The sequence below is a fragment of the Sabethes cyaneus genome, chromosome 3, assembly GCF_943734655.1.
Source record: "Sabethes cyaneus chromosome 3, idSabCyanKW18_F2, whole genome shotgun sequence".
NCBI lineage: Eukaryota > Metazoa > Arthropoda > Insecta > Diptera > Culicidae > Sabethes > Sabethes cyaneus.
The window spans coordinates 154042776-154069513 of NC_071355.1; the positions used below are offsets into that span (position 1 = coordinate 154042776).

Below are 26738 nucleotides of genomic sequence, written 5' to 3' on the forward strand. Positions count from 1 at the left end.
CTACTACTACTACTACTACTACTACTACTACTACTACTACTACTACTACTACTACTACTACTACTACTACTACTACTACTACTACTACTACTACTACTACTACTACTACTACTACTACTACTACTACTACTACTACTACTACTACTACTACTACTACTACTACTACTACTACTACTACTACTACTACTACTACTACTACTACTACTACTACTACTACTACTACTACTACTACTACTACTACTACTACTACTACTACTACTACTACTACTACTACTACTACTACTACTACTACTACTACTACTACTACTACTACTACTACTGCCCACAACCGAGTAAACAGGAGTAACCTTGTTCAACGGGATATGTCTTAGGACGGATAGCCACTTAAATAAGTAAGTCCCGTCTATCATGGGAAGTACCAACAGACTCCAAATTTGGGATTTCTACTTTCTGATCTAAAACAAACAATCTGACAAAATTTGGTTCAGATCCATGAAAGACGTTTACATGGGTCTCGAACACGTGACCCTAATGCGTAATTTTTAGGTTATAAATTTGCAATAAATTAAGGACGGCTGGAAATAAATTAAGGACATTTGCTCATAATACGTAGAATTTTATTTTGTTTTAGTTAGGCAAAGAAAAATGGAAAATTAGTATATTTTTGGAAAATTTGTGATAGATTTTTTAAAAAGAATTCCAAAGAGTGATCATGGCTAGTTCTTATCCAGATTTTGGGGCATAACTTAAACTATCTTTAAAAAATTAGGCAAATTGGAGTTTGAGATAATTGACATGTTATGATTTTTATGTTGGTTTTGAAAAGTTTTTTTTTTCTGAAAATACACTTGATTTCCGACAACTTTTCCTTTGATGTCTTTTTAATCAAGTAAGTAGTCTTCAAGATATGATATTTTGAAAATAAATAATTTCTTTCCTACATACGCCCTTTTGAAAAGTTAATGTAGTCAAAAAAAATTAAGTTTAATGGAAAAAGAATCCTTGGGTAGTGTTCAGTGGTTTATGCTGGAAATGCTTTATGCAGCTACGGATTATAAGAAATTTTCATTATCCCAGTTTCCATATTTCCAATATAAAACCCACAGGCGTGCAATTTTTTGTATATAAATGGAAGTATGCTTGAATTATTGATTTTATGCAAGAGTAGTAGCTATTTGTTTAGGATACCCAACAATAAAAAGCTTCACAAGGGAAATCCTCCGAAAAAGAAAATTATTTTTGGATCCGCTGTGTCGGCACCGTTGGTAGAGAGACTAATTTATGCTAATATTAAGCATTATTACACCGAGATCATGATTATGCTTAAATCGCGAATCTAACGCCCCGTGTTGAACTGCCGTAAAGCAGCGTAAAGCCGTCGTCAGTTCAGAAAACATGTCACTCAGCTCGAATCAAATGATTTACGTGCTATTTGATTAGTCTTTTCTCGTGAATCACACATTTGCAACATTTTCAGCTGGTTGTATTTCACAGCTGCGAAAATGACGAGATGAAAAGGATGAAAGGGGCCATTTGGATTGAATATGAAGAAAACTGGTCGGAGGTACCGTTCAGTACTGGAAGAGTAGGTTACGAACGGTACAAATGGCGCATGCGGATAAATTATTCAGTGAATTCCGGGCCAACTGCGAAACATAACTTTAGGTTCATGTTTTCATTTGAAAAAACTAGTTTTTGATTGAGGCTAGCATAAAAGTGCATCATGTTAATTTAGTTATTCATCTGATTAATTATTAATTGAATGTTCGTTTGATAGTGAGACTTTCTACTTCTATTGCTTTTAGTAAAGTTTATGAAGTTTGTAACCTTAAGCTGTCATCAGCGTTATAAACTGCTTTTCAAAACAAGCTTTACCTGTAGTTGAGGAAGGAAATTGAAACGCCACCTAAAATATGCTGTTCGCTGCTCAAACAAATCATCAAGATGGGGTGTCAAATGAGTACTTAAATAAAAATAAAACAAAAACAAAACTATTTCTATTCGAGCAATTTTATTTATACTCAACTGTATACGCAAGACATAACGGCGTCGGCCAACGGCGTACGAAACCATAATGTTATTTTCAGCATAGGACCGCATAGGCCCACTTTACTCTCGGCTGTGATGCTAGCATCATCGTTGGGTCATCCCTTGAACGTACGACACATATACTGACATCTGGGACGACGAATAAATTTGCACCCTACGCGCGTCGAAAGAGCCGCCAAATCGAGAACACCCGAACGACATACAGTCTATGCGTACAATTAGACGCGGTTGATGGCAGCTAACCTTGTCTGACCGTTTTAACTAGATGTAGTCAAGGGTGGCATAGGCATAGGTAACAGGGTTATGCTTTGACGTCAGTCCAGCATGTGTTGAGAGTGAAAATAGTCTCATGATGCTATTTTCAAATTAAGTGTGAGAACATGTTTACATGTTCATCGTAATGAAGTTCTAAACGATGCCCCTTTCTTAGGACGATTGCAGTGAAAGAAATTAGTAAAGTTTTATCTTTAACATTTACAAAACCTCATATGACATAAACGTTTTTACTTTTATGCATTTGCTGTCGAGTTCAATGTGACCTTCGTTCCAGGGTTCCGTTTTTTACGTGAAGCTGCTACATTGAAATTTGATAGGACACAAAAGAAAATGTTTACAGCCGTAATTTACGACTTTCTGGGTTCTTACCGCCATTTGGCCAGACAATTTTATTGTTATTCCTTCCACCTGAACTGGTTTCACGCATGAGTTCGGTTAACACATTGAAATATTTACTGCACGTTTCATACTGTGATGATGAGGTATTTACTATTTTGCAAATCAATATTAATATTTCGGTTTCAAAACATAGTTGCCGGCGGATGCTGTACGGTACATCCATCGGGGAACAATAATTTATTGTTTACTTTAATTTAATTGGTTCTAGATCCATATCTAATGCCGTAATAAAGTTTTTCGCCTCCGGGCCGGCATGTAGTTTATTTTTATCCAAAATAAATTTTACGGCATCCATCGCAAACGGTTTGGAAAGTAATAAATTTTGCGCACCATTGGCCGACTGAGGTGTGATGCTGGGGTTGGCTCTCTTGCACCATCAGTTCCGTGGTTCTGAAAAACATTTGGTGTGAACCGATCCATTTCCGGATTTAGTGCTGTGGTTTGCTATAGGTACGGCAATTGAACCTTTGTTGCGTTTGCGAGTTTCATTTTTCTTTGATGAGTTATTCATTCTGTTTTCCGCAAAGTTGTGTTGGTCATGTGTATGGTTTTAATTGCGCGATTGTTTAGTCTTTTTGTAGTTAGCGGTACATAAAAAATTATTAAACGGTATTGTTTTTGCCACTCTGTTATCAAAGCGATTTATTAGTTTTTCTGCATCATAAAATAGATATTTATGCGTTCCAATTTATGGTGGTCAAACATATTTTGAACGATTAATTCAAAATGTGCTATATTTGAAACTTGTTGTTTTCACTTTTTTCTGTATCAAGAGCAACAAAAACATCTGTTAATTTTCAATTTAAAATTGTATGATAATTTGGATGATGGCTGATTGCCTATTCACTGCTGAATGTAGCAAAAAAGAACAAGGATGATGTTACGAGTGTCACTAGGCCTTTCTGGACAAAGATACGGGTGCACGGGACTTGTAGGATAACCTATCCGATTATCTATAGCGGACATACTAAGCGGACCTATAGCGGATTAACTAAGCTTGAGCTACTTCTTGACCTTTCGCGTATTCTGTTAGTAATCTGCACTCCTGCGAAGTTCTACGCTTCTGTACGTTTATAGGCACCCTTAGGCCTGATTTAATCTTCTGACTAGTGTTCTCACTACAGTGAAAGCCTATGGATCTTGAAGAAGCGTTAAAAGAGATTATTTCTGCTGGTCAGGCCGAGGATGGTCAGGCCGGTCTTTCCAATTAAAAGTCGGCTTGTTTTATTGAAACCGATTTGCCTAATGTAGAGATCTAGTTCTTCTAGTTTTCTGCTCAATCAAAAAAATATACTCAAGTGACATTTAGGGCCTAGGTATGCTAGGGCGTTCAAGCCATATAACCGCATTATTCTGATTTATTTTTGGGCGTATTTATCTTCAACCCACACATTAGTCTGGTGTACTCTACAGCCATCCACTTCATTACCTTGACGAAACCTCTGTGGAATTGAAATGAACTGAACAATCCACCCGAAATCTGCAAACAGTACTGCGTACCGTCTATCGTAGACTTGATCAGTCTGATCAGCTTCCCAGGAAAATTGTTCTCGTCGATCATTTTTCATAGCCCTTTGCTGTCGATGGTATCCTGTATGCAGCTTCAAAGTTAATGAACAGATGGTGCGTTGAGACTCACAAACAGCTGGTGCAGATTAGTGGCTGGCTTTTCCTATTTTAATAAACTCCGCTTCAATGCCATCCCTCTTGGTCAGTTAATTGTTATTCGGTTCATTAATGACATTCCTAATTACGCCTATCGTAGGAGCTGGCACCACTTCCATATTTACTCCGCCATCGAAATTGCTTTCCCCGTCGCTGTAGTCCTCTGCCTGAGCACCATTTAGGTGTTCATCGAAATGTTGCTTCCAGCTTCCGATCACCTCACCTTCGTCCATAATTCCTATACATTTCGACTCGCGGCATACCTTCCATTACCTTCCTATATGCATCGTTATACCAGTCGGCCGCTGATTCCGTTCCACGAGTTCGAAGATGTTCTCTACAGGCCATGTCGATGGCTGTTTTGATGATGCTCCAACAGTTCTCGAGAAGGGATTCGTGCATTTCATACTTGTTCGTCAGGGTAGTTTTGAACGAATGCGCGTAATTTTTGCGGATTTAACCGAGGCTGGCGTCGTCGGTACCGAATGTTGTTGAGCATAGCGGAGATGGCAAAGTCGATAAGTCTCAGGTCCATTTCGTTGGTCAACTGCTGTGCGCTGAATCCTCCATTCACCGGTTTGTATTTTTTCTCCTGACCAAACTGAGCGTTAAAATTCCCGATGACGAACTGGAAGTCATGTTTTGGGCAATGGTCGTACTCATACCCCAACTGCGTGCAGAATTTCTATTTTTCACCACCGGAACTTCCAATGATCCTTATTTTGAAGAACCGACAATCTGCACATCAGAGGGTTGATTGAGCATCACACAATAACCCATGTGTGCATCTCCCTTACTATGAAAACTGCACCTAAATTGTATGTGAGTTACCGCAGCTCTGGTGGATGGTGTCCTCGGCAAAGTTTAATGAAATTTACAGTTCTACAACTTTGCTGAATACATAAACCTGCTATCTACTTCCTACAAAAAGTCAATATTTTTCGAGTGCGATATCCCCTCAATATTTAATTATTTAAAAATATCAAAAGTTTATTTGTTTATTGGTTAATCAAAAGTTGCAAAATAGTGTTTTAAGAAACTTCTCCGAAGACACCTAAGCTCCAAAGCGTCAGGAAAGGCGAGAAAAGACTTTTGACCGTCTTTCTCCAGAATGGTCCCACTACGTAGTACGTTGGCTTTGAGCGGCGGGATATGCTTCTTGATCGAAGAGTTCTGCAGAGGAAAAAAAGGTTCGACTTCTAGCTTGAATGCGTCGTTAACCCTCTAGTTCCCAACCCTGCCAATTGGCGGGCTTCAGGAAAATCGTTATAAATCTACTATGCTTATTCGTTTTATGTTGATATCCGCCCATACATTCTCATTATAGTCTAATCTAACTATTCGAGTGGTTTGTTTGTTTTATTACGTTAATTTGAAACAGATATTTAGTACAAAACTTGAAAAATACCAGAAAACAGAGAAAAAAATTATTTTGCTCTGCAGAGTAAAAATCAAATTACTGTAAATTGCTTATTTCTGGGTATAAATGAACATAAAAATTATTAACGAGTAGGTGATAAGTTGTACTTCAAGGTGAAAAAGAGAAATTGCTTTAAAAAATTTGGGATCTGGTCGATTTTTATCAAGGAACTGACCCCGCCAATTGGCGGGGTTGGGCATTAACGTCAACTTTTTTTTTGGTAATTTGACAACGTGTTGATTCCGTTTCAATTATTGATTGTTTTCGAATTTAGGCTAAAAGTTATTATTATAGGACTTGTTAGCTTCTTTTATATACCATGGAAAATACACAAACATGCAATGGCATTCATATGAAAGCAGAACTTATAGGACTTATCACCTAATTTTCAGTGCGCCTTTTTGACGAGCTGCAATATGGCGCTTTATTGCTATATCACAAAACATTTTCGCACTTCAATGGTATTTGAATACTATAACGCTATAACCAAGATACAGATTCAATGAAACTCGGCGAATTTTGCAGTTTAAAATCTTGATAAGCAAGACAATTATTCAAAATGGGATCTATCACAGACCATTTTAACCGCAAGTTTTAATCTATACCACTCAATAAGTTTGTGTTAATGAACAAATGTGTACAACAAAAATGGGGATTTAAGTTTCATGTTCTATCAGACTTTATTTGTTTTTCAATGGTTATAGTTTCAGCATCTTTGGCTCGAGCAGCACGTTCTTTAACGCATATTATGGTATAGGGGATAACGTGGCATATCCAGGCAATCCTGATTTGGAAGCAGCTACTAATGTTGTTGCTCGCCTTTCTAAAATTTTAACGAATTTTAGAAATCATATTTTTCGATAATTATTATGCAACATTACCATTGATTTTATATTACTACTCGAGAAGAATATACGATACGGAGTAATAGAATACCCAATAGCAAGCTGCCCACTGATAAGGACATCAGTAGGCAAGATCGTGATTATTCTGCTGAATTCATTGCCAAATTTGAAAATACAACTATTCCTGTATCTGTTTCGCTTCCCACGGACAGTGACTGTAGACAACGATGAACTGAAAGTGGTTCATGAGTTCATATATTTGGGGTCTCTAGTCACCGCTGACAATATTACGGGTAAGTAGATTCAATGATGCATTCAAGCTGGAAGTCAAGGCTGGTTTCCCTCCGCAAGACGCTTCAATTAAGGAGCATACATCGCCGCATAAAGCTGGCGAAGTACAAAACGCTATTCAAACCGGTAGTTCTCTACAAACTTCAGACAGTAACTTTACTTACCGGAAGAAATTCGTGACCGTATTGAAACGAAAGGTGTAGCGGACTATTTTGGGGCGGAGTATAAACTCATATGAACCACAGGCTGTTGGCAATACACCTGGCGAAAGATGGGTGACTACGGTAGGCCGCCCACATCGCAACGATTCCAGACGACTGTGCAGTGAAATCCGTTTTCTTCAGGAACCCCACCTACACCAGGAACAAAGGGTATCAGCGTGCTAGATGGTTCGATCAGGCTAAAGCCGACTTGCGTGTGTCGAGACACTCAACGAATTGGCGACGAGTAGCCCAGGACCGAGTATAGAGGAGGGGATTTTTTGATACGGTAAAAACCATCCCGGCTCTATGCTACTAGAAAAAAATAGGTATAGTTCAATATAGGTTCTTGTGCGACTGTGCCTCGGTTCGTCCAGTTCACCAAAAAATATATCGGTACCGTCAAACGGGGTAACTTGCAACAGTTCTCAACTATGAGTGCAAGTGAAAATTTATCTGTAATACATTTGAGGACATTTAATTAATACAAAGTTATTAGGTCTAGCATAGAACAATTTCACATATTGAGAAAAAATATGCGATCAATATTGGCTGTTGTAGAATTTTTTAACTAATTTGTTACTGGTAACCCCTTAAACGGGGTAACTTGCAACAAGCAATATTTTTTGGAAATTGATCGAATTTAAAGATTTGTATGAATTTCTTTTGACTTGAATATGCAAATGATAATCCGACTTGCGAGTTTTAATGCTTTTGCTATGAATATACGCATAAATGTCCTATGTCACGTTGGTGAAAAAAAAATTATGAGCCCCGTAACGGAAATTACTTTTATATTATTAATATAATTAGAAATAACTTTTTATATTATTCATGCAGTTGATATTCCTTGTATGGATCCTTTAGAGATGCCTTCTTTAAGGACCATTCACATATTACGTAATGCACTTAGGGAAACGGGAGTTGTGTAATAACGCATTACACGTCGTATATCCACTATGCAAAATCGTGTCATGAAGTGGAGCGGGAGAGTTAAAAATCATCGATATCTTGGTTACGTAATATATGAATGTTCGTTACGTCACGAGTGATCGTAATTAGACAGTCATATTGCTGGTCGATTCTCTCAGTGAGGCCTCTTCTATGGCCATTTTCAGTATATCCAGAGAAAAACTGGCATATTTCCGACTTACCGAAAGTATCTTACACTTTTCAGGTGTGCTTTAGTATTGTTTGATGCAAAATTAAATGATAACTTGCCTCTTGAAGCTAACGGAACACAGCTTTTTATATCTACCAGCTGTTGTAAGTTACCCCGTTTATGTATTTATTTTACGAATAATGTGGTAACAAGTAAGATAAACAAAACTAGTCATCATAAAACGATTATTTTGTTTCCTTATTGTTCATTTTGCTATAAAAATGTATGTTAGGCTTCTTTTATTTGAAGTACCTGTGGGCGACACAAAAGTTTTACTAACGAAAAATCGACGATGAATTTGACACCATCTTGTGTATTTTTTAAAAAATCACCAAAACAGCAGAAAATCAACATAACAGTATCTTTCGCTTTGAACTGTTAACAACAAAATTCAGTGACTGATACAGATTAAAAATTAAAGTAACATATCAAAAAGTAGAGTAAATTGAATCGATATAGTGTTGTTGCATGTTACCCCGCTGTTGCAAGTTACCCCGTTTGACGGTATACCACCAATGTTACGGGTATAAAATAAGTACATGGAAGCCGTGGATATGGCAAATGGTCTCGTTGGTCTAAACTTCTAAATCACTTAGTATACCATTTATTGGATCTGCCATAACCAAGCGTACATATTTTCCACCGTCTGACATCAGATTTAATAGAGTACAACATTTCCCAGAGCACGATGAAAAAATCTATAGATGCCTGGCTGCACGGCCAATATCTTATGAAATATCCTATGTATATAAAAATTTCGGTTGAAGCTCGTTATGACTAGTTCCATAAATACTAGCACTGTTTTAGATGTTCTGATATCGATGTCCCGAATTAAATCGAAAAATTTGATTTCGCAACTTTTTTGCGTCCGGGTGCCCAACCCCGCCAATTGGCGGGTTACGAATTTTTATAAATAATCAAACTATTCCTGAACTTAGTCATTAGACAATATTTTTCCATTATTCTGGCCACGCAATAAGCATTTTAAAATTTTTTCAAGCAAATCAAAAATTTGGGCACTAGAGGGTTAAATCTCCTTATTCGTATTACTGTGGTTGGTGACCAGAAATCCCAAATATACAAACACATCAATAACTTCCAGGTCATCACCGTCAATAGTCACTGTCCGTGGAAGGCGAACGTTACTTTCTCTGGAAACTCTTCCTACCATATATTTGATTTTCGACGCATTGATTTGTAGCCCAAGCCTCCTAGCCCTAGTTTTTGGTCTGGGAGCAGATTACCTCCGCCGTGCCAAGGTTTCTAGCAATGATTTCAAGGTCTTCTGCGAAGGTTAGGGGTTTGCTACTTTTGCAGAAAATCGTTCCTATCATTTCAATGTCTGCTCGCATCTCAGATCACATCTTCAATGGCAATATTGAGTGAAATGCACAGCTCATTACCTTGACGTAGCTCTCTGCTCCAGGGTAGGTTTGATCATCCGCTTCAGTTTGTCCGGAAAACTTTTCTCGTTCATTATCTGCCACAGCTGTTCACGTTCGACTGTATCGTATGCTGCCCTGAATTCCACGAAAATATGATACGTAGCCACGTTGTACTCCCGTCATTTCTGGAGGATTTGTCGGAGAGTGAAAATTTGAGCCATAGCAGCATGCCTCAGCAACAATGTGAGTTTTATTGTACTCTTATGGTGGTCTTCGAGACAAATTTTGGTCTTAAATTCCATCATAAGAGTGTAATAAAACCCAAATTGTTACTTAGGTGGGCCTCCTTAAGGTTTGCCTGGCACTGCTCTACGAATTCTCCTGTTGTTGGGGACGACCTAACAAAATCTGAACGCGGTAATTACGGCAAACTAGCCGATCACCTTTTTTGTAGATGGGACAAATTACACCTTCTATCAACTCCTCTGGTAGTTTCTTCTCTTCCCAAAATCCTTGAAATTATTCAATGAAGTATCGTTGCTAGTGGTTCTTGGTAATTTTTGTAGAGCTCTGCCGACAGTCGGTCCTTTCCAGCGGCTCTATTATTCTTCCGCTGACGGATTTCACGACGGATCTCTTCGAGATCGGGAACCGGCACGCTGCTATAATTTGCGGGCATTCCTTAGTTAACTTTCGTTCCGTATCTTTCTTTTATATCGCCGTTGCGATACTTATCGAAGAACTGCTTCCAGCTGTCGACCACCTCGCACTCGGTCCTACACATATCAGGCTTGGATGTGTATCCTTTACGAGATTGGTTTACCTTCTAAACGAACTTACGCGCCTCGTTAGCACGGAATAGTTGTTCCAGTTCATCACGATATCTGCCGTCCTTTTGGCGCATTTTCCTCTTCAGAATCATGGTCAACTTATTCCGCGCTCGTCCATACTGGACCAAATTCAACCTCATGGCACTGGTTAGATAGCACCTTTGTCGCGAGGTATAAACCGTCGATAGTCTTGAGCTCACATGTAGTTTTACTAGGTGACGGATGACGGCTTTGTGGATATCTTTGCAGAGAAAGAAAGTGTTCCTGATCACCAGGGCTCGTGAAGCTGCAAAGTTGATGCATCGCTTTGCGGCAGATCTCCTGCAGTGCCACGAAATTTAGCGATCTGCAGTTCTAGCTACCAAGTGTCCATACCAGGTTCTTATTTCGGCGTCTTAGTCCATACCGAATGTTTCGACTCCGAGTCGCATTTTCTTAAATTTTCGTAGCAGTCCAAGATTTCGGTAGGTTGCCTTACTACGGCCACGCTACGCTGATGGGGCTGCGATCTTATAGTGCCGAGACAAAACGGTACATCCTTCCCTGTCGGTATGTGACCTTAGTTTCCACCAAGGTTGGTTACCCAAGCTCTGTTAGGGTTGCTCGTAATCCGGTTGGTACTTTGAGGAGGTAGGGATGGGAGTTGCTGGATAAGAGGCAGAGGATCACTATATGCATTAAATTTTATCGTGCATATTGGAATGATAGCTGTCTAACATCAACATACTATTGAATTTTTTGTACTCTATTGCTTTTGGATTATTAGTTATCCCGCACTATTTAACAATAGCATCATATTGCTCATGATTTTAATTTAATTATTGAGTAAGATATAAATAGGCAATCATGATTCCGAATTAGAAAGGTGTTTAGAATACTTCCAATTTTATTGGCATTAATCCACTTGCTCCTTTGCCTTAGCGATGATGCAACATTGCCTGTAGAAATGGAACATTTACTCGTGCCTCACACTCTCTACCTAATGCAGGATCACTTTACATTTTCCCAGAAATATTTTGCATTCTATTTCGACGCCTCGAGCGTCACTCGTGAGACGGTTGTAGTCGAAGCTTAAATTATACTCTGTACGATTGCTATACTACCCCCTGTAATCACAGCAGAATACTCCCTAGAACTATTGGGGAGGGGACCATTTAATATGATACAGTAACTATAATAGATTATAATTATATAAACGTAAAGTGTATATTTTCAATTGCTACCAGCACGGTCTCACGGTTAATTAAATTGGGTGGTTTGAAAACCGCGTAAACCTGTTGCTTTTAACTGCTGATGGATTGTAGACCGCGCAGCAAAATGTGCCCTCCCACAAATGTGTGTATTTATTGAATCTATCATCCTTGGTGATGTGAAAATTAATTGGACATTTTACCAGATTGGTAACCCTTCATATCGTGTCAAAGGTGTCGATATGTCAACGGTAAGTGAGTGAGAAAAATTGATTCCTCAAGCTCTAGCATATTCACATTGGAAGCTGCGCTCGTCCAAAAATAGAACGACCGTGTGTAAACTGAAATTGAAACGGTAGCAGAAAAATTTCATCATTTTGGAAGGGTACATTCCCCGTTCGCCAGTAGGTAAAAATAAAACATCCCCTAATAATAGCGCAGTTAAAATAGACTACGGCGACCTTTACCGACAGTAGATGTGTGAGGTGTTGTAGCATTCCGCTGGCTGGTGGAAACAAAAATAATAATTTATTTTGAAATGTGCGTTTTGCATTTCCGTATAGTCAACGTGCTTGCTAACAAAACTTGGTAATTTCTGTCATTAGTTTACGTTTTCTTTTATCTTGTTTAACATTTATATTTCGAGTCTTTTGTATTCCATAAATTTTCCAATAGATGGTATTTGATTTTTTATTTTTGAAATTTAAAATGTATGTATAATTGCGCTGATACAGATTTCAATAAATACAACATGTGGTGAATAATCTGCGTCGTTAAACTGACTGTATTTTTAATCTTCTGTCTAAATTATGCAAAGGTGATATAGTTACATTTCCAGACATAAATTACATTTGAACCTTCAGGACATCAAGACAAGACTACTTTTATAGTCTTGGCATCAAGCTTTACTTTGCGTCTGCCCGCATTTTATACGACCGGACTGCGATTCGAATAAATCACCTTGCAGAAGCAATCCGCATGTTCTCGGGGATTTCTATGGTGAAGCAGCGAATTAATTGCCTTGAATGATCAATTACCATCAACATCGCAACCATCACCAGCTGTTGAAATGATCTAAACGATCATGTTATGCACAACAAGTGGCAACCATAGAATGTCTTCGTTCTATATCAGTTAATATTCAGTATCTACGAACCAACAACTGTTTAGATATGTTCGATATTATGCTTTTCGAAGGTGCTGGGCAAAACCATCGCGTGCCTTGGAATAATTAATCTAGAATAAAAGCAAATGCACGGAAAATAGTGCCTTATATTAAAACTCTTTGAGTACAAAGCGAAGAGCGACCAAATAAAGAAAATAACATGCCGAAGGTTTTTCTAATTTCGTCAAAACTCATTTCGCCGACACGTCGCGCTTCAAAGAGATGCTTGACGCCGTTATTCCGATCCATCAAGCGAATCTCCTGAAGACACGGTTTCGCTGGTATGCCTTCACTGCACCGGCAGTGAATGCGGTGAGAGAAAAATTACATATTTACCGATATTTTAAGAAAATCAACCGACCTAATTGACTGAATTACCAACTGACCCTGTCCCTACACGGAGACGATGTAAACCAACTCAAACTGAGAAACGTTTCTTGCCAATGCTCCTGCTCGAATCGCTCCATGGTTTCGCGCGCATTGGCGTCATCGACTCGCTGTCAAGGGTATTCAGCAACCGTTTGCCAAATGCCGCTTCCAACACCACCACCGACCGTCACCGGCGACGGACGCTTCCTGTGGTGCGGCGGGCGTGGGACAGCGGAGATTGGCGCAGTCACTCTAGCGTGGAAGCCGTTGATTCCTAGCTTGTCTCACGTGCACTCAGCTGACGGTGACTGACGGCCAACGAGAGGGTTCGTTGGAAGCTGACAGTTATAGTGACTAGACAGCGAAGAGGTAACGCCGTTCGATAATTAAGCTTTTGTTTTGGTTGTGGGAAATATGGCATTGGTTGAAGTTTATGATTATGTGTTTGGCAGAATGCAAATACTTATACCGCTACAAACAGTTTTTAATGGACTTTTTTGATTTCTTGAAAATTATTCAATTATTTATTATTGAACAAGTGTCCTCAAGCTACCGTGTGTTCCGGAATAACAGATACTAACAAAACACGTGTTAAAAATCCAAATAAATCAGTCGCATTTACCTTTCATTCCATCTTAAAACATACAACTGAAACATGTAACTTGGTTTAAACATATCTACATCTAAATACAATTGCAGCAATATGAATTCCACAACTTTATCTAGTGTGTTATACTTGCATATTTTATGTTTTGAATTGGCTCGACGTGATGAAGGAAAATCAAACTTGATAGCAAACTGTTCAAACTGTCCATAGATAGTATTTTTTCTAAATTCCATTCTTTAATTTTTGATTTATTGTATAAAAATGTACGATTTGTTATTATTCTGAAATTGTTTTAATACCAGTATCGGACCACCTGGAGATCATCACAACAGACTGAATCGTAGATCGATCACGTTTTGATTACAGGAAATTCCTTTTCGGTCATCTCCTGCGTTTCGAAACTATTGTGCCACAAGAAATATCTATTCTGAGCAATACTTCTTGATGGTTAAAGTGCGCCAAAGACTTTCCGTTGTTATCAATATTCGATACCCGCGCCCATCACGGTATAATCTGGATCCATGCAAGGTACCTGAATTCGCTACCAAGCACGCCCAAGCCCTTGAGGTAGTGCTACCCTACGAGGAACAGCTAAGCGAAGCCCCTCTCAAACACAAGCACAACTCGAATAGCAGTCATCAACAGCGCAGCGGCAGGTTCCATTGTGCACGTTGAGAGGAGTCAATAGATTGATTCGACGAGGAATGTCTAGACGGGAACAATGCAGCGGAGGCGTAAATGTTGTAACAGCGGTCTTGCCAAAGCGAGGAGCGGTAGGGGAAATGTGTATAATGTGCCCCCCCTAAGAATAAATGGTTATATCTCCGTTATACTTCCCCAAATTAACGTTACAACTACGTGTATATGTTGGTGTTTAAGCTGACAACCAATTGCAATTGTTTATTTCATTTAGTATTGTGGAATAAACATGCTAGGAATTATTTAATAAAAGCACCGAAATGTTGTGTTTCTCGTCTGCGCGGGGTAAAATGCCCCACCTGCGGTATAATATGCCCAATGCGGTAATTGAGTATTTCTACCAGTGACAGACCAACTCTATTTTGTAGAAAGTAAAACTATTTCCTTTGTTTTGCAAAATATCGTTATTTTATGTAAAATAAACCTAGTTTCGGCCTTCTGGTGCACTTTTTCTTTTCTGCATGGGGCACATTATACTGCAGCTGTGGCGTTGTGTACCGGGTAGTTGAATTACCTAGAATTTGGACGTTGGTAACAAATTATTCCCACCACGGTTGCTCTACAATACTAATTGAATTAAATAATGGAAATTGGCTTCAACTTAGATCTGTTTACCTATGTTTATAGCCACATTTGCAAGGGGGGCAAATTGCACCACCGCAAGTGGGGCATTTTGGCCTGCTTTTACTTATTTGAAAAAATATTAAATGCTAAAGCAAATCAAGCGTTTCATACCGTTATTTTTGGCAGGGATGTCTTTTTGAAGTTCACTTTACGCAATCGAATCACAACGACCGGTTATTTACAGATTTTGACAAGAAAATAGCTTATGGAAATGACGCCAAAAGTTACATCGGAAGCTGCTCAAAAACAAATTTATTTTTGTTTTGTTTTCACAGCATGTGACAACTGTCATACTTGCATAGTAGGCTAGTTTCATCAAATACTATGGTTTCTGGGCGGTTTTGCATTTTGATTTCGCTTGTTTAGCGAAAAACGAAGGGGGGGCACATTGGCCAGGGGGGGCACGTTATACACAATTCCCCTATAGACAAAAAGAAAAAGAGCAAACTCATAAATTTCGGAATAAGACGTGGTGTGCGAAGAAATGGAACAACTGCATCGTACTCAAAGAAAGCTTATTCTATAAGAAGCTGAGTATTCTGCAAACGCATTCTGCTGCGAGCTGAAACTGACGCCCACAATAGGTTAAGGAACCTACGCAATCAAGCGGACAATGATATTTTTTCTGATTTTTAGCAGCAGGTGGCTTTTGTCGTATCAAGCATTCCTCTCCGCGTACTCGGTCTTGGGTTACTAGTCGCCAATTCGTTGAGCGTTTCAACACACGCAAGTCGGCTTTAACCTAGGCGAGCCTTCTAGGACATTGAGCCTCTCTATTTCTGGTGTCGGTGGGGTTCTTGAAGTGAACGGGTTTCAATGCACAGCGGCAGATTACGGTTTCCCAACTTTCGTCAAGACGATGGGAATCTTTTCTAGTAGTGCCTGCAACTCGTGGTTCATACGCCTACGCCACTCTCCACTTTCCATTTGTACTCCGCCAAGACTAGTCCGCAACACTTTTTGTTCAAATACAGTGAATCTACGACAAAAATGAAGTGGACGCATTCTTTTTTATAGATTTGGTCGTATATGGTGTCGGTCGTTATGTACGGCTTGCGGAATTTTCCGCTCCTACAGATCCGTGCCCTGCCATACCAAGTACTTCTTGACAAATTTGTCGACAGGCTTCTTCCGGAACATCCAGCCGAAACTTGCCGACGGAAAACTCCAGAGGTCTCGTCGTCCAGTACGATGCATTGCGACTGCATCAACCACTTGCGGCACAGCTTCCCGGCGTGGGATTTGACCACCGTATTCTGTTTAGCGGTTCGGTTAAGCGCTTTCCTTACCTTGAAGACATGAAGTTCGGTCCGCTTCATTGTCTGCTGGATGAACCAGACGTAAAAATTGACCTTCTTGACCTCGTCCCTAATCGAAAGGTTCACATTGTGTTTGAAATAATCTCACCTTTCTCATTTACAAGGAGTCGGTCGTCTTCGCTTTTCTTTCGCTAACCAACTCACTACTGGGTCGCTGGGGCTCTTCAAATGATTTAACTACACAGGAACGGTCGGTCAAATGGTCGATTCCCAACTCTTTCGCGATCCACTTGTGGGACTGACTTGGATTTTTTACGACCGCGCCCCTTATCTTTGTCGAAATAATTCCAGCTTGGAAGTCATCTCGATAATCACTTGGCAGATTGTGAGGAAATTTCGCACATGTAAACATAACACTCTATACTAGTTTCACCCAAAATTTTATCAATTTTCACCCATACAATAGAAAGTTATAAACAAAAAAACAGAGTTGTATTTTTTTCGAGCGCAGCTGTAAAGGTCGTTGAATCTTCTGTTATTGTCGGCGGTGACCAAAAAAAACTCATCACCGACAATAGTTTCTGTTCGTGGGAAGCGAACGTTATTTTGTCTGGAGCCTCTTCTTACTATGTAGGGTAATTTGCCAATGATCGCACAGCTAAGCCACTGTGTTTTTAGTTTGAACGATATTTTCTAAACAAATAATTACAAATAGACAGAAACATGAAAATCTGAATCAGATACAAAATATGTTCACATTACATGGCCATTTTCACGAAATAAATAAGCTTTTCGTGGAAAAATATGCGATTTTCTGACAACGCTTGAATGCCCAATCGTTGAACACTTCTGAAACCGTATTGTCCTATAGTTGCACACTTATTGCCCAATGGTTGGACATGCAATATATTGCACCGACCTTAAAGTTAATTTGATAGCTTACTATTAAGAATGAATACATTTTAAGATATATCGGCACCAACTACTCAAAAGGGCCAGTCTGCAAAATGTAAACAAACCGAGTGAGGGTTTCTTTACCTATCCTAGTCCAGCAGAAAATAACCCTCACTCGGTTTGTTTACATTTTGCAGATTGGCCCTTTTGAAAAGTTGGTGCCGATATTCATTAACAATAATCAGCAATTAGTTAACATGTTACTAATTACAATATATTTCTTAAGGGATGTTAATTTCCTCCCCTAATCTACGATGCTCTTATCCTTCATTTCTGTTGCTTTCCCCTAAATTTTTCTCTCTTTACGGTTCCCTCGAAGCATACTTATATTTCCTGTGGCCTAATGGCAAGATCTGTCTTTTACAAGGGAAACTATGTTTGTTTTTCCCCTGGTTACTCGAAACAAATTTGTTAGCAAGATAATAATCTGAAAATGATTGTGAGATTACCCTAATCCCTAATTCAGGAGTAGGCCAAATCAAATACAGTGGACCCCCGTTCGTTTGAACGATTCCTCATGCAAACTAACGGGGTTAGTTTTTAATTTGAACAACTGGTAACCCTAAATATGCTGGAACTTGTGTGAACTGGTTGCCCTGCTTTTTGTTATTGTTTTGGTAGTTTGATTCAGTTGGCAGTTGCAAGCAGCGAATATTTCATTCTCCGATCGGATTTCCGCCATAATCGTTGGAAAACGCAATGTGAAACAGATTAAACACGCTGGATCAGCACAAACAAATCGTGTTTATGTGCATTGTCTGCATAAGCAAATGATGTCATATTGAGTATGACGTTTGAACCATTTTTAATTTGCACGTTGTGCAAACCAACGGGGTCAATCAAATTAAAAAGTGTTCAGATTAAAAACGGTCAAACGAACGGGGGTCCGCGGTACACGATAATAAAATTTTTCAGATAAGGTTAAGTGCACATGGTTTAAACAAATCTGGAGTTAATTCGGATCTTTAATTAATCTGGAGCTTTAATTCGCAATAGGACTATTTTTCGTGAAATTGTTGTATTAAAACAAAAAAAACCAAAGCATGTAAGGGTAAACGGGGTAACAACGCCCGCCGGGGTAAAACCGCCCACCATGGTTTTACAGGGCCTTGCTCAAATTGGTGTTAAATGTTGATGACAGTCATATTACTGAATGCGTACTCAATATTTTACAATACCTTGTACAGCAATATCGTGTAAACTATCGGAGAAATAAATAAAAACAGACTTTTCGTTATAATCGCTTCGTTTTTTATAACTTTGTTCCCGCAGAACTTAGGGTTTATTTTATTCAAAACGTTAAAACTTTTAGTAAATCCAACCCATATCGCATCTCTGATCCTGTCTTCATCCGACAGTACCTAAATTAGATAACTGTTCACGCAGTTTTGTTAAAATAAATAGTGAATTGTGTAAATCGCTCATTTGGGGGTAAAACCGCCCACAACGAACGGCGCAAGACCGTCGTGCATAATGCTAGTGCGATAAGGAGATTTTTAAAATAATTGTATAGTTTGGACCAAAGGATCTCAGATTTACATAAAACAATGTAAATGTGCTTAACTTGTAGCTGGTAGACTGTTTGAAAAAATCTAAATCGCCAAGTTTCCCTGCTGGCACTATGGACATTTTCTTGTTTTCTCGGATATAGCTTTTTTCAATAATTCCTCCTTCTTGGAACGAATATACTGGAATAAACACTTTTTTATGGAAATATAGCCAATTTTCTTAGCAATGCAAAAATAATATGTATCTGGTTTATCAATCAGAACAATTTGAAATGTCAAAAAATGACCCATCGGATCAATTGCAGGAACTTCAAAACCCATATTGTTATATTTTGTCTTAAATCCTCTCTAGTCATTATAGATTGACTCCATGATGCCTAACCCGATCCATCTTGTTGTCTAAGGAAACTACACGGTATCAATTTCAAGACTGTTGGTACCAATATCACTGATATTCTTCCAATACGAGTGGTTGCCGGACACTCTTTTGAAATTGCGAATCTCGGGGAACCATGTATTGTTTGATGGCAAACTGATACAATTTGTTTAAATTGGATAAATTTACGAATCCAATGCCACCAGTTTCGTTCAAATCGGTTGAATATTGTTAAAGTTATACGCTATGGCGGTTTTACCCCGTTAGTGGGCGTGTTTCACCCCGCATGGAAAAAATACTCTATTTTTTGGACGTGTTTCCAAATCGCAATAAAAAATAGAAAATCATTCAGATATTTATTTTTTTATTTTTTACATGTAGGTAATAGATCAATTGTTCATTTAAAGCAGATAAATTAGAAATTGAGCTACAACTTTTTTTTACACAGGTGGTTTTGCTTAAGCGGGCGGTTTTGCCCCGCCTACCCTTATATAAAATAAACAATTAGTGCTATTACATAAATTTTCAACCGAAGATTTTTGCGTACAAATGAAAACTATTTGTAAACAGTGACATAAACATGAAAACTGTCAAATACACATGCATAATGAGAAGTAAAGCGGTTTTTTCATGCTATGTCAGTTCTTGTCAACCCATCGCCGCCAACATCTCGTGTGTGCGAAAATGAGATAGCATGTCAGCACTGCGTTTCACTCAACTGCCAGCAGTCTGATTTGGGCCCGCTGTCAAATTTTGAGCCCAGGACATGCTGTCGCTGACGTTCACTGCAGCTCGATATAGAGATGTCGATGGGGTGGTTCTTGTACAAGCTTAGGACCATCGTTGCTTTATTGTCCAATGGTTGAACAGTCAAATTTTAATACTTCAAAAACTATAAATAATTTTCTATTTTGCTTGAAAATGTCGACAAATATTGCATAGATGAATATCATTAGCTGTGTACAGCATGATATGGCAATATAATTATTTTAAACGTTATTTAGTGAGATATGTTTCTTATCTGAAATGCTAACAAAATTCAGGGTTATAGCCCATATTGTATATGACAATGTTCAACTTGAATTTTTGTTATTAAATCTTGCCTTATGTAACGCTATTGTTACAAGAAATTATCCACAACTGATCAAAGCGAATAATTCGTGCACTTTGATAGGGTTTGAGCGTATATGTATTCTAGAATTAGCGTTTTATTGGACGCTGTTCAATCATTGGAATCGTTCAATGATAGGCAAAATACCCTATTAGGTCTTTGACGCATTGATTTGTAACTCAATTCTCCTAGCCTCCGTTTTATTTTCAGTCTGGCGTAGATTACCTCTGCCGTCCCAAGGTTTTGTTGTAATGATATCGAGATTGTTTATGAAAGATTGGAGTTGGCTACTCTCTCTTTTTCTTCTCGTATTGATGTCCGCTTGCCGGATCGCATCTTTAATAGCTATGTTGAATAACATACATAACAGTCCGTCCCCTTGCCGTAAAGCTCTGTGCGATTCGAAAGGAATCGAGAGCAGGGATGGTTCGATCACTTTGTCTCAATTTAGATTCATTTGACAGTAGCGTCCTAACCGTGCAAAATTTGACAAATTGATGTACGGGACATTTGTAGATAATAACTAAATCTACAATTTTGTTGAATAAAGTGTTGCTGTATCTTTTGTAGCTACGGTGCTACAATGCTAGTATCTCATTAGAAACTAAATGAACGTTCATTTAGTTACTAAAGAGGTACTAGCATTGTAGCGCCGTAACTACAAAAGTTACAGCAACACTTTATTCTGCAAAACTGTAAATAATAACGAGTTCTACAAATGTCTCATACTTAACTTTGTCAAATTTTGCTCGGCTGAGACGGTAGTATCAAATGAATCAAAATTGAGTCAAAGTGATCGAACCATCCCTGATCGAGAGTGCCTCCAAAACATGCACGTAACATATCACTTGCTCCAGAATAACTTTTGTTAGCCGCGTCGGTTTGTCGGGAAAACCGCACTCGTGCATTATCTTCCCTAGCTGTTTGCGCTTGACTGTATCGTATGCTGCTCTGAAATACACCAAATTATGATGCGTCGGTACGTTATACTCCCAACGTTTCTGGAGAATTTGCCGGAATGTAAAAGATTGATCCGCAGTAGCACGGACCCCATAAAGCCCGCTTGGTACTGCCCTTCGGATTCTCTTGCCATTGGGGACGACGTAACAAAATCTGAGAGAGTACCTTGTAGGCGGCGCTCACTAGCGTAATGCTGCGGTAATTACAGTAATCTGGTCGATCGTCCTTTTTGTACATATTTTCTATTGTATTCTGTACGTCTTTTGCCAAGAACATCATTCAGCGAACTGGTTCGCTCATGTAGTTCGTATTGCTCATGGGTAAATGAAGTTACCAACTCTCTTCTATTTCTATTTCTATTTCTATTTCTATTTCTATTTCTATTTCTATTTCTATTTCTATTTCTATTTCTATTTCTATTTCTATTTCTATTTCTATTTCTATTTCTATTTCTATTTCTATTTCTATTTCTATTTCTATTTCTATTTCTATTTCTATTTCTATTTCTATTTCTATTTCTATTTCTATTTCTATTTCTATTTCTATTTCTATTTCTATTTCTATTTCTATTTCTATTTCTATTTCTATTTCTATTTCTATTTCTATTTCTATTTCTATTTCTATTTCTATTTCTATTTCTATTTCTATTTCTATTTCTATTTCTATTTCTATTTCTATTTCTATTTCTATTTCTATTTCTATTTCTATTTCTATTTCTATTTCTATTTCTATTTCTATTTCTATTTCTATTTCTATTTCTATTTCTATTTCTATTTCTATTTCTATTTCTATTTCTATTTCTATTTCTATTTATATTTCTATTTCTATTTCTATTTCTATTTCTATTTCTATTTCTATTTCTATTTCTATTTCTATTTCTATTTCTATTTCTATTTCTATTTCTATTTCTATTTCTATTTCTATTTCTATTTCTATTTCTATTTCTATTTCTATTTCTATTTCTATTTCTATTTCTATTTCTATTTCTATTTCTATTTCTATTTCTATTTCTATTTCTATATCTATTTCTATTTCTATTTCTATTTCTATTTCTATTTCTATTTCTATTTCTATTTCTATTTCTATTTCTATTTCTATTTCTATTTCTATTTCTATTTCTATTTCTATTTCTATTTCTATTTCTATTTCTATTTCTATTTCTATTTCTATTTCTATTTCTATTTCTATTTCTATTTCTATTTCTATTTCTATTTCTATTTCTATTTCTATATCTATTTCCTTCGTTAACCGCTAATTGACTCAGAAGATATGACGAGTAGACCCGGTCGGTTAATAGATCCTTCAAAAACAGTACGTCGTTCATTTTGCGTCTGAAATCCAACGAATTTAAGCTTATTAATCTGCACAGATCTGGCGCTATATGTATCATTGACAAGCAGTCCTAATTTTTTTGAGGCCCCTATACTCAACAACAAACGAGCTCAGAGAGAAATGAGAATATGTATGTGTTAGCTCTCTTTCTCTCCTCTTTTTGTCAATATTTTTTGTTTTGTTTATACTTGCCTTGTTTTGCTTAAAATGACGTCAAAACAAGAAGCTTTTCGGGAGCGCGTTGTACACTTTGAACTTCCACAGAAATCTCGGCAAAAAGTATACGGTATAACATTTAAAAAGCAAATATGTTTCGGCTTCGACTGTTTACCATATCCTAAGATCCTGAACAACTATTCGCAAGCGAGGTAGTGGAAGACCAGCCAACATTACGGATGCAGAAGGACATCGTTCTTTTTCTTCGGGCTCTACCAGAAAGATGGAAAAAGCTAGCTACGTTGGGTGATATTTTGAATGATTCATTTGCAACAATTTTTTCACAGCAAAGTTACATTTAAGAAATAAAAATAAATAAATAAATACCAGAATAGATTTATTATCAGCACTTCAAAATTCATGTAAATATTTGGATGAGATTTAATTCTTTTTGTCGCTTTTGAGCAAGGTGTTGCTAACCACAAATTCTGGACTTTTCATATGTAGAAATATTGCACTGCTGTAACCTAATTTTAGTCTCATTGCCTTATAAATTTTAGCATTTAATCATTAGTGAGGTAACAGTTTATATTTATAATCTTCTACGAAGGAACTATCTATAGTTATTCGATTCGAGTAAACTGGCCGTAGCTGTTTCTAAATCAATCAAAAAATATTTCTTCTGACATGTCTCGTCTGTTTTGTATTAGAGCTTCCGATACGTCTCGGTTCTGCTTTCTGTCTCTCTCTCTCCTCCGATCAATCTGCAAATAGACCACGGCAAAACCTAAATGCACCGTAACCGCATGCAAATTGAGCTTCTCATCTGACATGCACCCTCTCGGCGTGTATCAGCCCATCCATAAAGATGCCACTCCTGGCCGATTGCAACCGACGGAGAATCAGTGAATTTGCTAATTGAAGGCGAGGTAGTGAGGAAAAAAACGAATCGTCCAAAGTTAAAATTACAGTTTTCGCGCCAATCCTGTGCCAGTACTCTCTAAGTGGCTTGTGAATTCGTAAGCGGAAAAACATGCTGGTGCGAATTAACATCGCATGCTCTGCTCATGCATGCAGTTTGTCTATCGGGAGATATTATCTAGTACAAACACTTGGACTTGGATGCTGAAATGTCGAGAAAGCGCAAAATTGTGACTGGACCAAATTGGACCAAAACGCGAATAAATTTATCTGCCATCGGGCAATGCTGTTTTTGATCTTAGGGCGCTGACGACGACGGTAAATGGTTAATATTATATCTGCACGACAAATGAATAATCTTCATCGTTTCCATGTGCGTTTTAGTTTAGCTAGGTTTGTTAGAAGTATAAATTTAATACTAATTTTACTTTTGTGGGTCGGTTGTTCTCTATTTGCCCTTGATTTTTGGACACAAATATAACCTCTATCGACATTTAGTTTTCAAGAAAAAATAGAATGAACACGATTATACCTAACCACTTTTATTCTAGCTATCTTCTTTACTGCAGTATTGGGGATGTCGAAGAAGTGATTTTTTTGTGTCTGTAGCGGTTCTATATGAGTTGTTTTGGAGGAGTTAGATTCATCCTTTGTTGGAAGTTTTCTAGTGACGATGACAATAAATTGTCGGATCAAGTTACTCCCCGTTGGCAACTCAACGCAGTGAATCTTTACAAGGAAATTCTTTGTTTCCCTTGTTTCATTCCTCGCGGTATTTACATTGCAGGAAGAAAGCGTGATTTGTTAAATTTTGCGTCGATAACGGCGATGCTTTCAAGATTTGCAATTGGAATTAACCTAAGAAAAAATAAAAAAAATCAATTCGATTTACACCCTACAATAAGATTTTTGCAGTAATTTACTGCCAGTAAAAACTATTCTTTATTAATTGGTTGGCACCAATATCTTTTAGTTACTATAAAAGATAATGATTGCCAAAACTTGACGTTGTTATTTTACTTTTAGAATTATAATGGGATAGTTAGACTCCATCCTTGAAAATAACATATTTTGTAATTTATAACTCCATGAGCTGCGGATATCTGAATTGGTTACAAACTTTGTTCTGTTTGTAATTACTTTCTGATTAGTTCCAGTATTACAAACAACAGAATGTATTATATTCCTAATAATTCCATGTTAAAGGTTCCTAATCGGACATCCTATAGATGACACAAATTATTCGATATTGTTGCCATGACACTAATATAGGAATATCACTATGGTTTTCTATCTTGTTACAGATGAGAAATATACCGAGAAGCATCGTGATGAAGCTATCCGAGAGCAAATCCGACACATCCATCATCACCAATCTGTACAAATCAATCAATCACAACTACCGAAGGTTATCCAACACTAGCAGCGTGCTGCACCGTATTCCGGAAATGGAAATTGGCTTCATGAACATCAGCGATGAATACGACATCGAAAAAACCATCGCAGAGGGTTGCTTTGCGAAGGTGCTCTTAGCTCACCACCGACCAACCGGGACCACAGTCGTACTCAAAGCAATACACACGGAGCTGACGACGCTGAAGGAATTCATCAAAGAGTTCCACTACAACTACCAGCTCAGTCACCATCCGAACATTCTTAGCTGCTATCAGGTTAAGTTTCAAACGAACGAGTACTATGTCTATGCTCAAGAGCACGCTCCCTTCGGGGATCTGGCAGGTAACGTCGGTGCCAACGGTTTGCAGGAGACAAGCTGCAAAAAGATTGCCGAACAACTCAGTTCTGCGCTGGGTTTTATGCATCTCAAAGGACTGGTTCACCGTGACCTGAAACTGGAGAACATCCTGGTATTCACACCGGATTTCTCCCGAATAAAGCTATGCGATTTCGGAACGACCACCCGCGAGGGCATTCTAGTTAGTAAGAACAATAAAACATGGATATCATTCCTACCACCAGAAGTATTAGAGGTTGTGAAAAATGAACGATTCATCTGCAAATCGTCTGCCGACTCGTGGCAGTTCGGAATTATTATGTACGTTTGTCTGATAGGTTCGACACCATGGAAATCAGCAGATTGGGTTCGCGACGGTAAATACGCCGCTTTTATGAAATATCAGAAACGCGAGACTACCAAAATTCCGGAAAATTTTCGGCGATTTACTCCTCGTTTGTTGCGAGCATTCCGTCGAATATTTGACCACAACGAGGAGGATCGTGCTAAAGTGAGTGATATCATGAAGTACATGAAAAACAAGTGGCTAGATAATAAGATAACCACATCCAAATCCACCTCTAACATTGCAAGCAATATCCTACAACAACCGTCTTCCGATCAAGATTCGATCAAATACATCAACCATCGGGAAAGTCGTAACTCTTTCGACGGTCGCCTCCGAGCGCGGAGAATGACAAGCGTCGGAGGCCTTACGCCAGAACCGACACCAACGTTCGGTGCCGATCAGGAGTCGACACGAAATAAGGTACTCGAATGGTTGGAAACTAATGACCTTAATCGCCATGACAGTATGGACGACATGAAAGAATTTTCCTCCTGGAATAAAAACGAGATGAGGTCAAAGTCCTACCAGTACTCGAAACATGAATCAATAGTCGGATCGGCCTCCATGATGAACTCGTTGACAATGGCGACGACAACGACGACGGTGACAACCGCGACAACGAGGGAAGCTGGCAGCATACGCAGCCGGCACCGATATAAATAGAACTGTTCCCCGCGGGACCATCCCGGCGCTGTACTATTTCGATTAGCGGTAGATTCGGTCCCTGACACCACTAGCTGCTGGAGCCAAGACATAGACACTGAGCGAGAAGATGTCCCCCTCCTATAGCAGTCCCCGTGCTGCCTTGTCGTCCAGTTAGAACATAGATAGTACATGTGATTACATTAATTATGTGTGTGATAAAAGCCAGAAAAACATGAACATAACCGAAGTCAGCAAAAGA

General features: G+C 38.3%; 1 protein-coding gene across 1 annotated transcript in view; it reads left to right on the forward strand.

Annotated features, from left to right (window-relative positions):
• LOC128740292 (serine/threonine-protein kinase meng-po) overlaps positions 1-26497 on the forward strand; it is a 51727-nt gene extending 25230 nt beyond the window's left edge. Inside the window, exon 2 of the mRNA XM_053835830.1 lies at positions 25058-26497. Within this exon, the coding sequence (XP_053691805.1) occupies positions 25058-26497 (1440 nt within the window). The remainder of the gene's footprint in view (positions 1-25057) is intronic.
• The last annotated feature ends 241 nt before the right edge of the window (positions 26498-26738 follow it).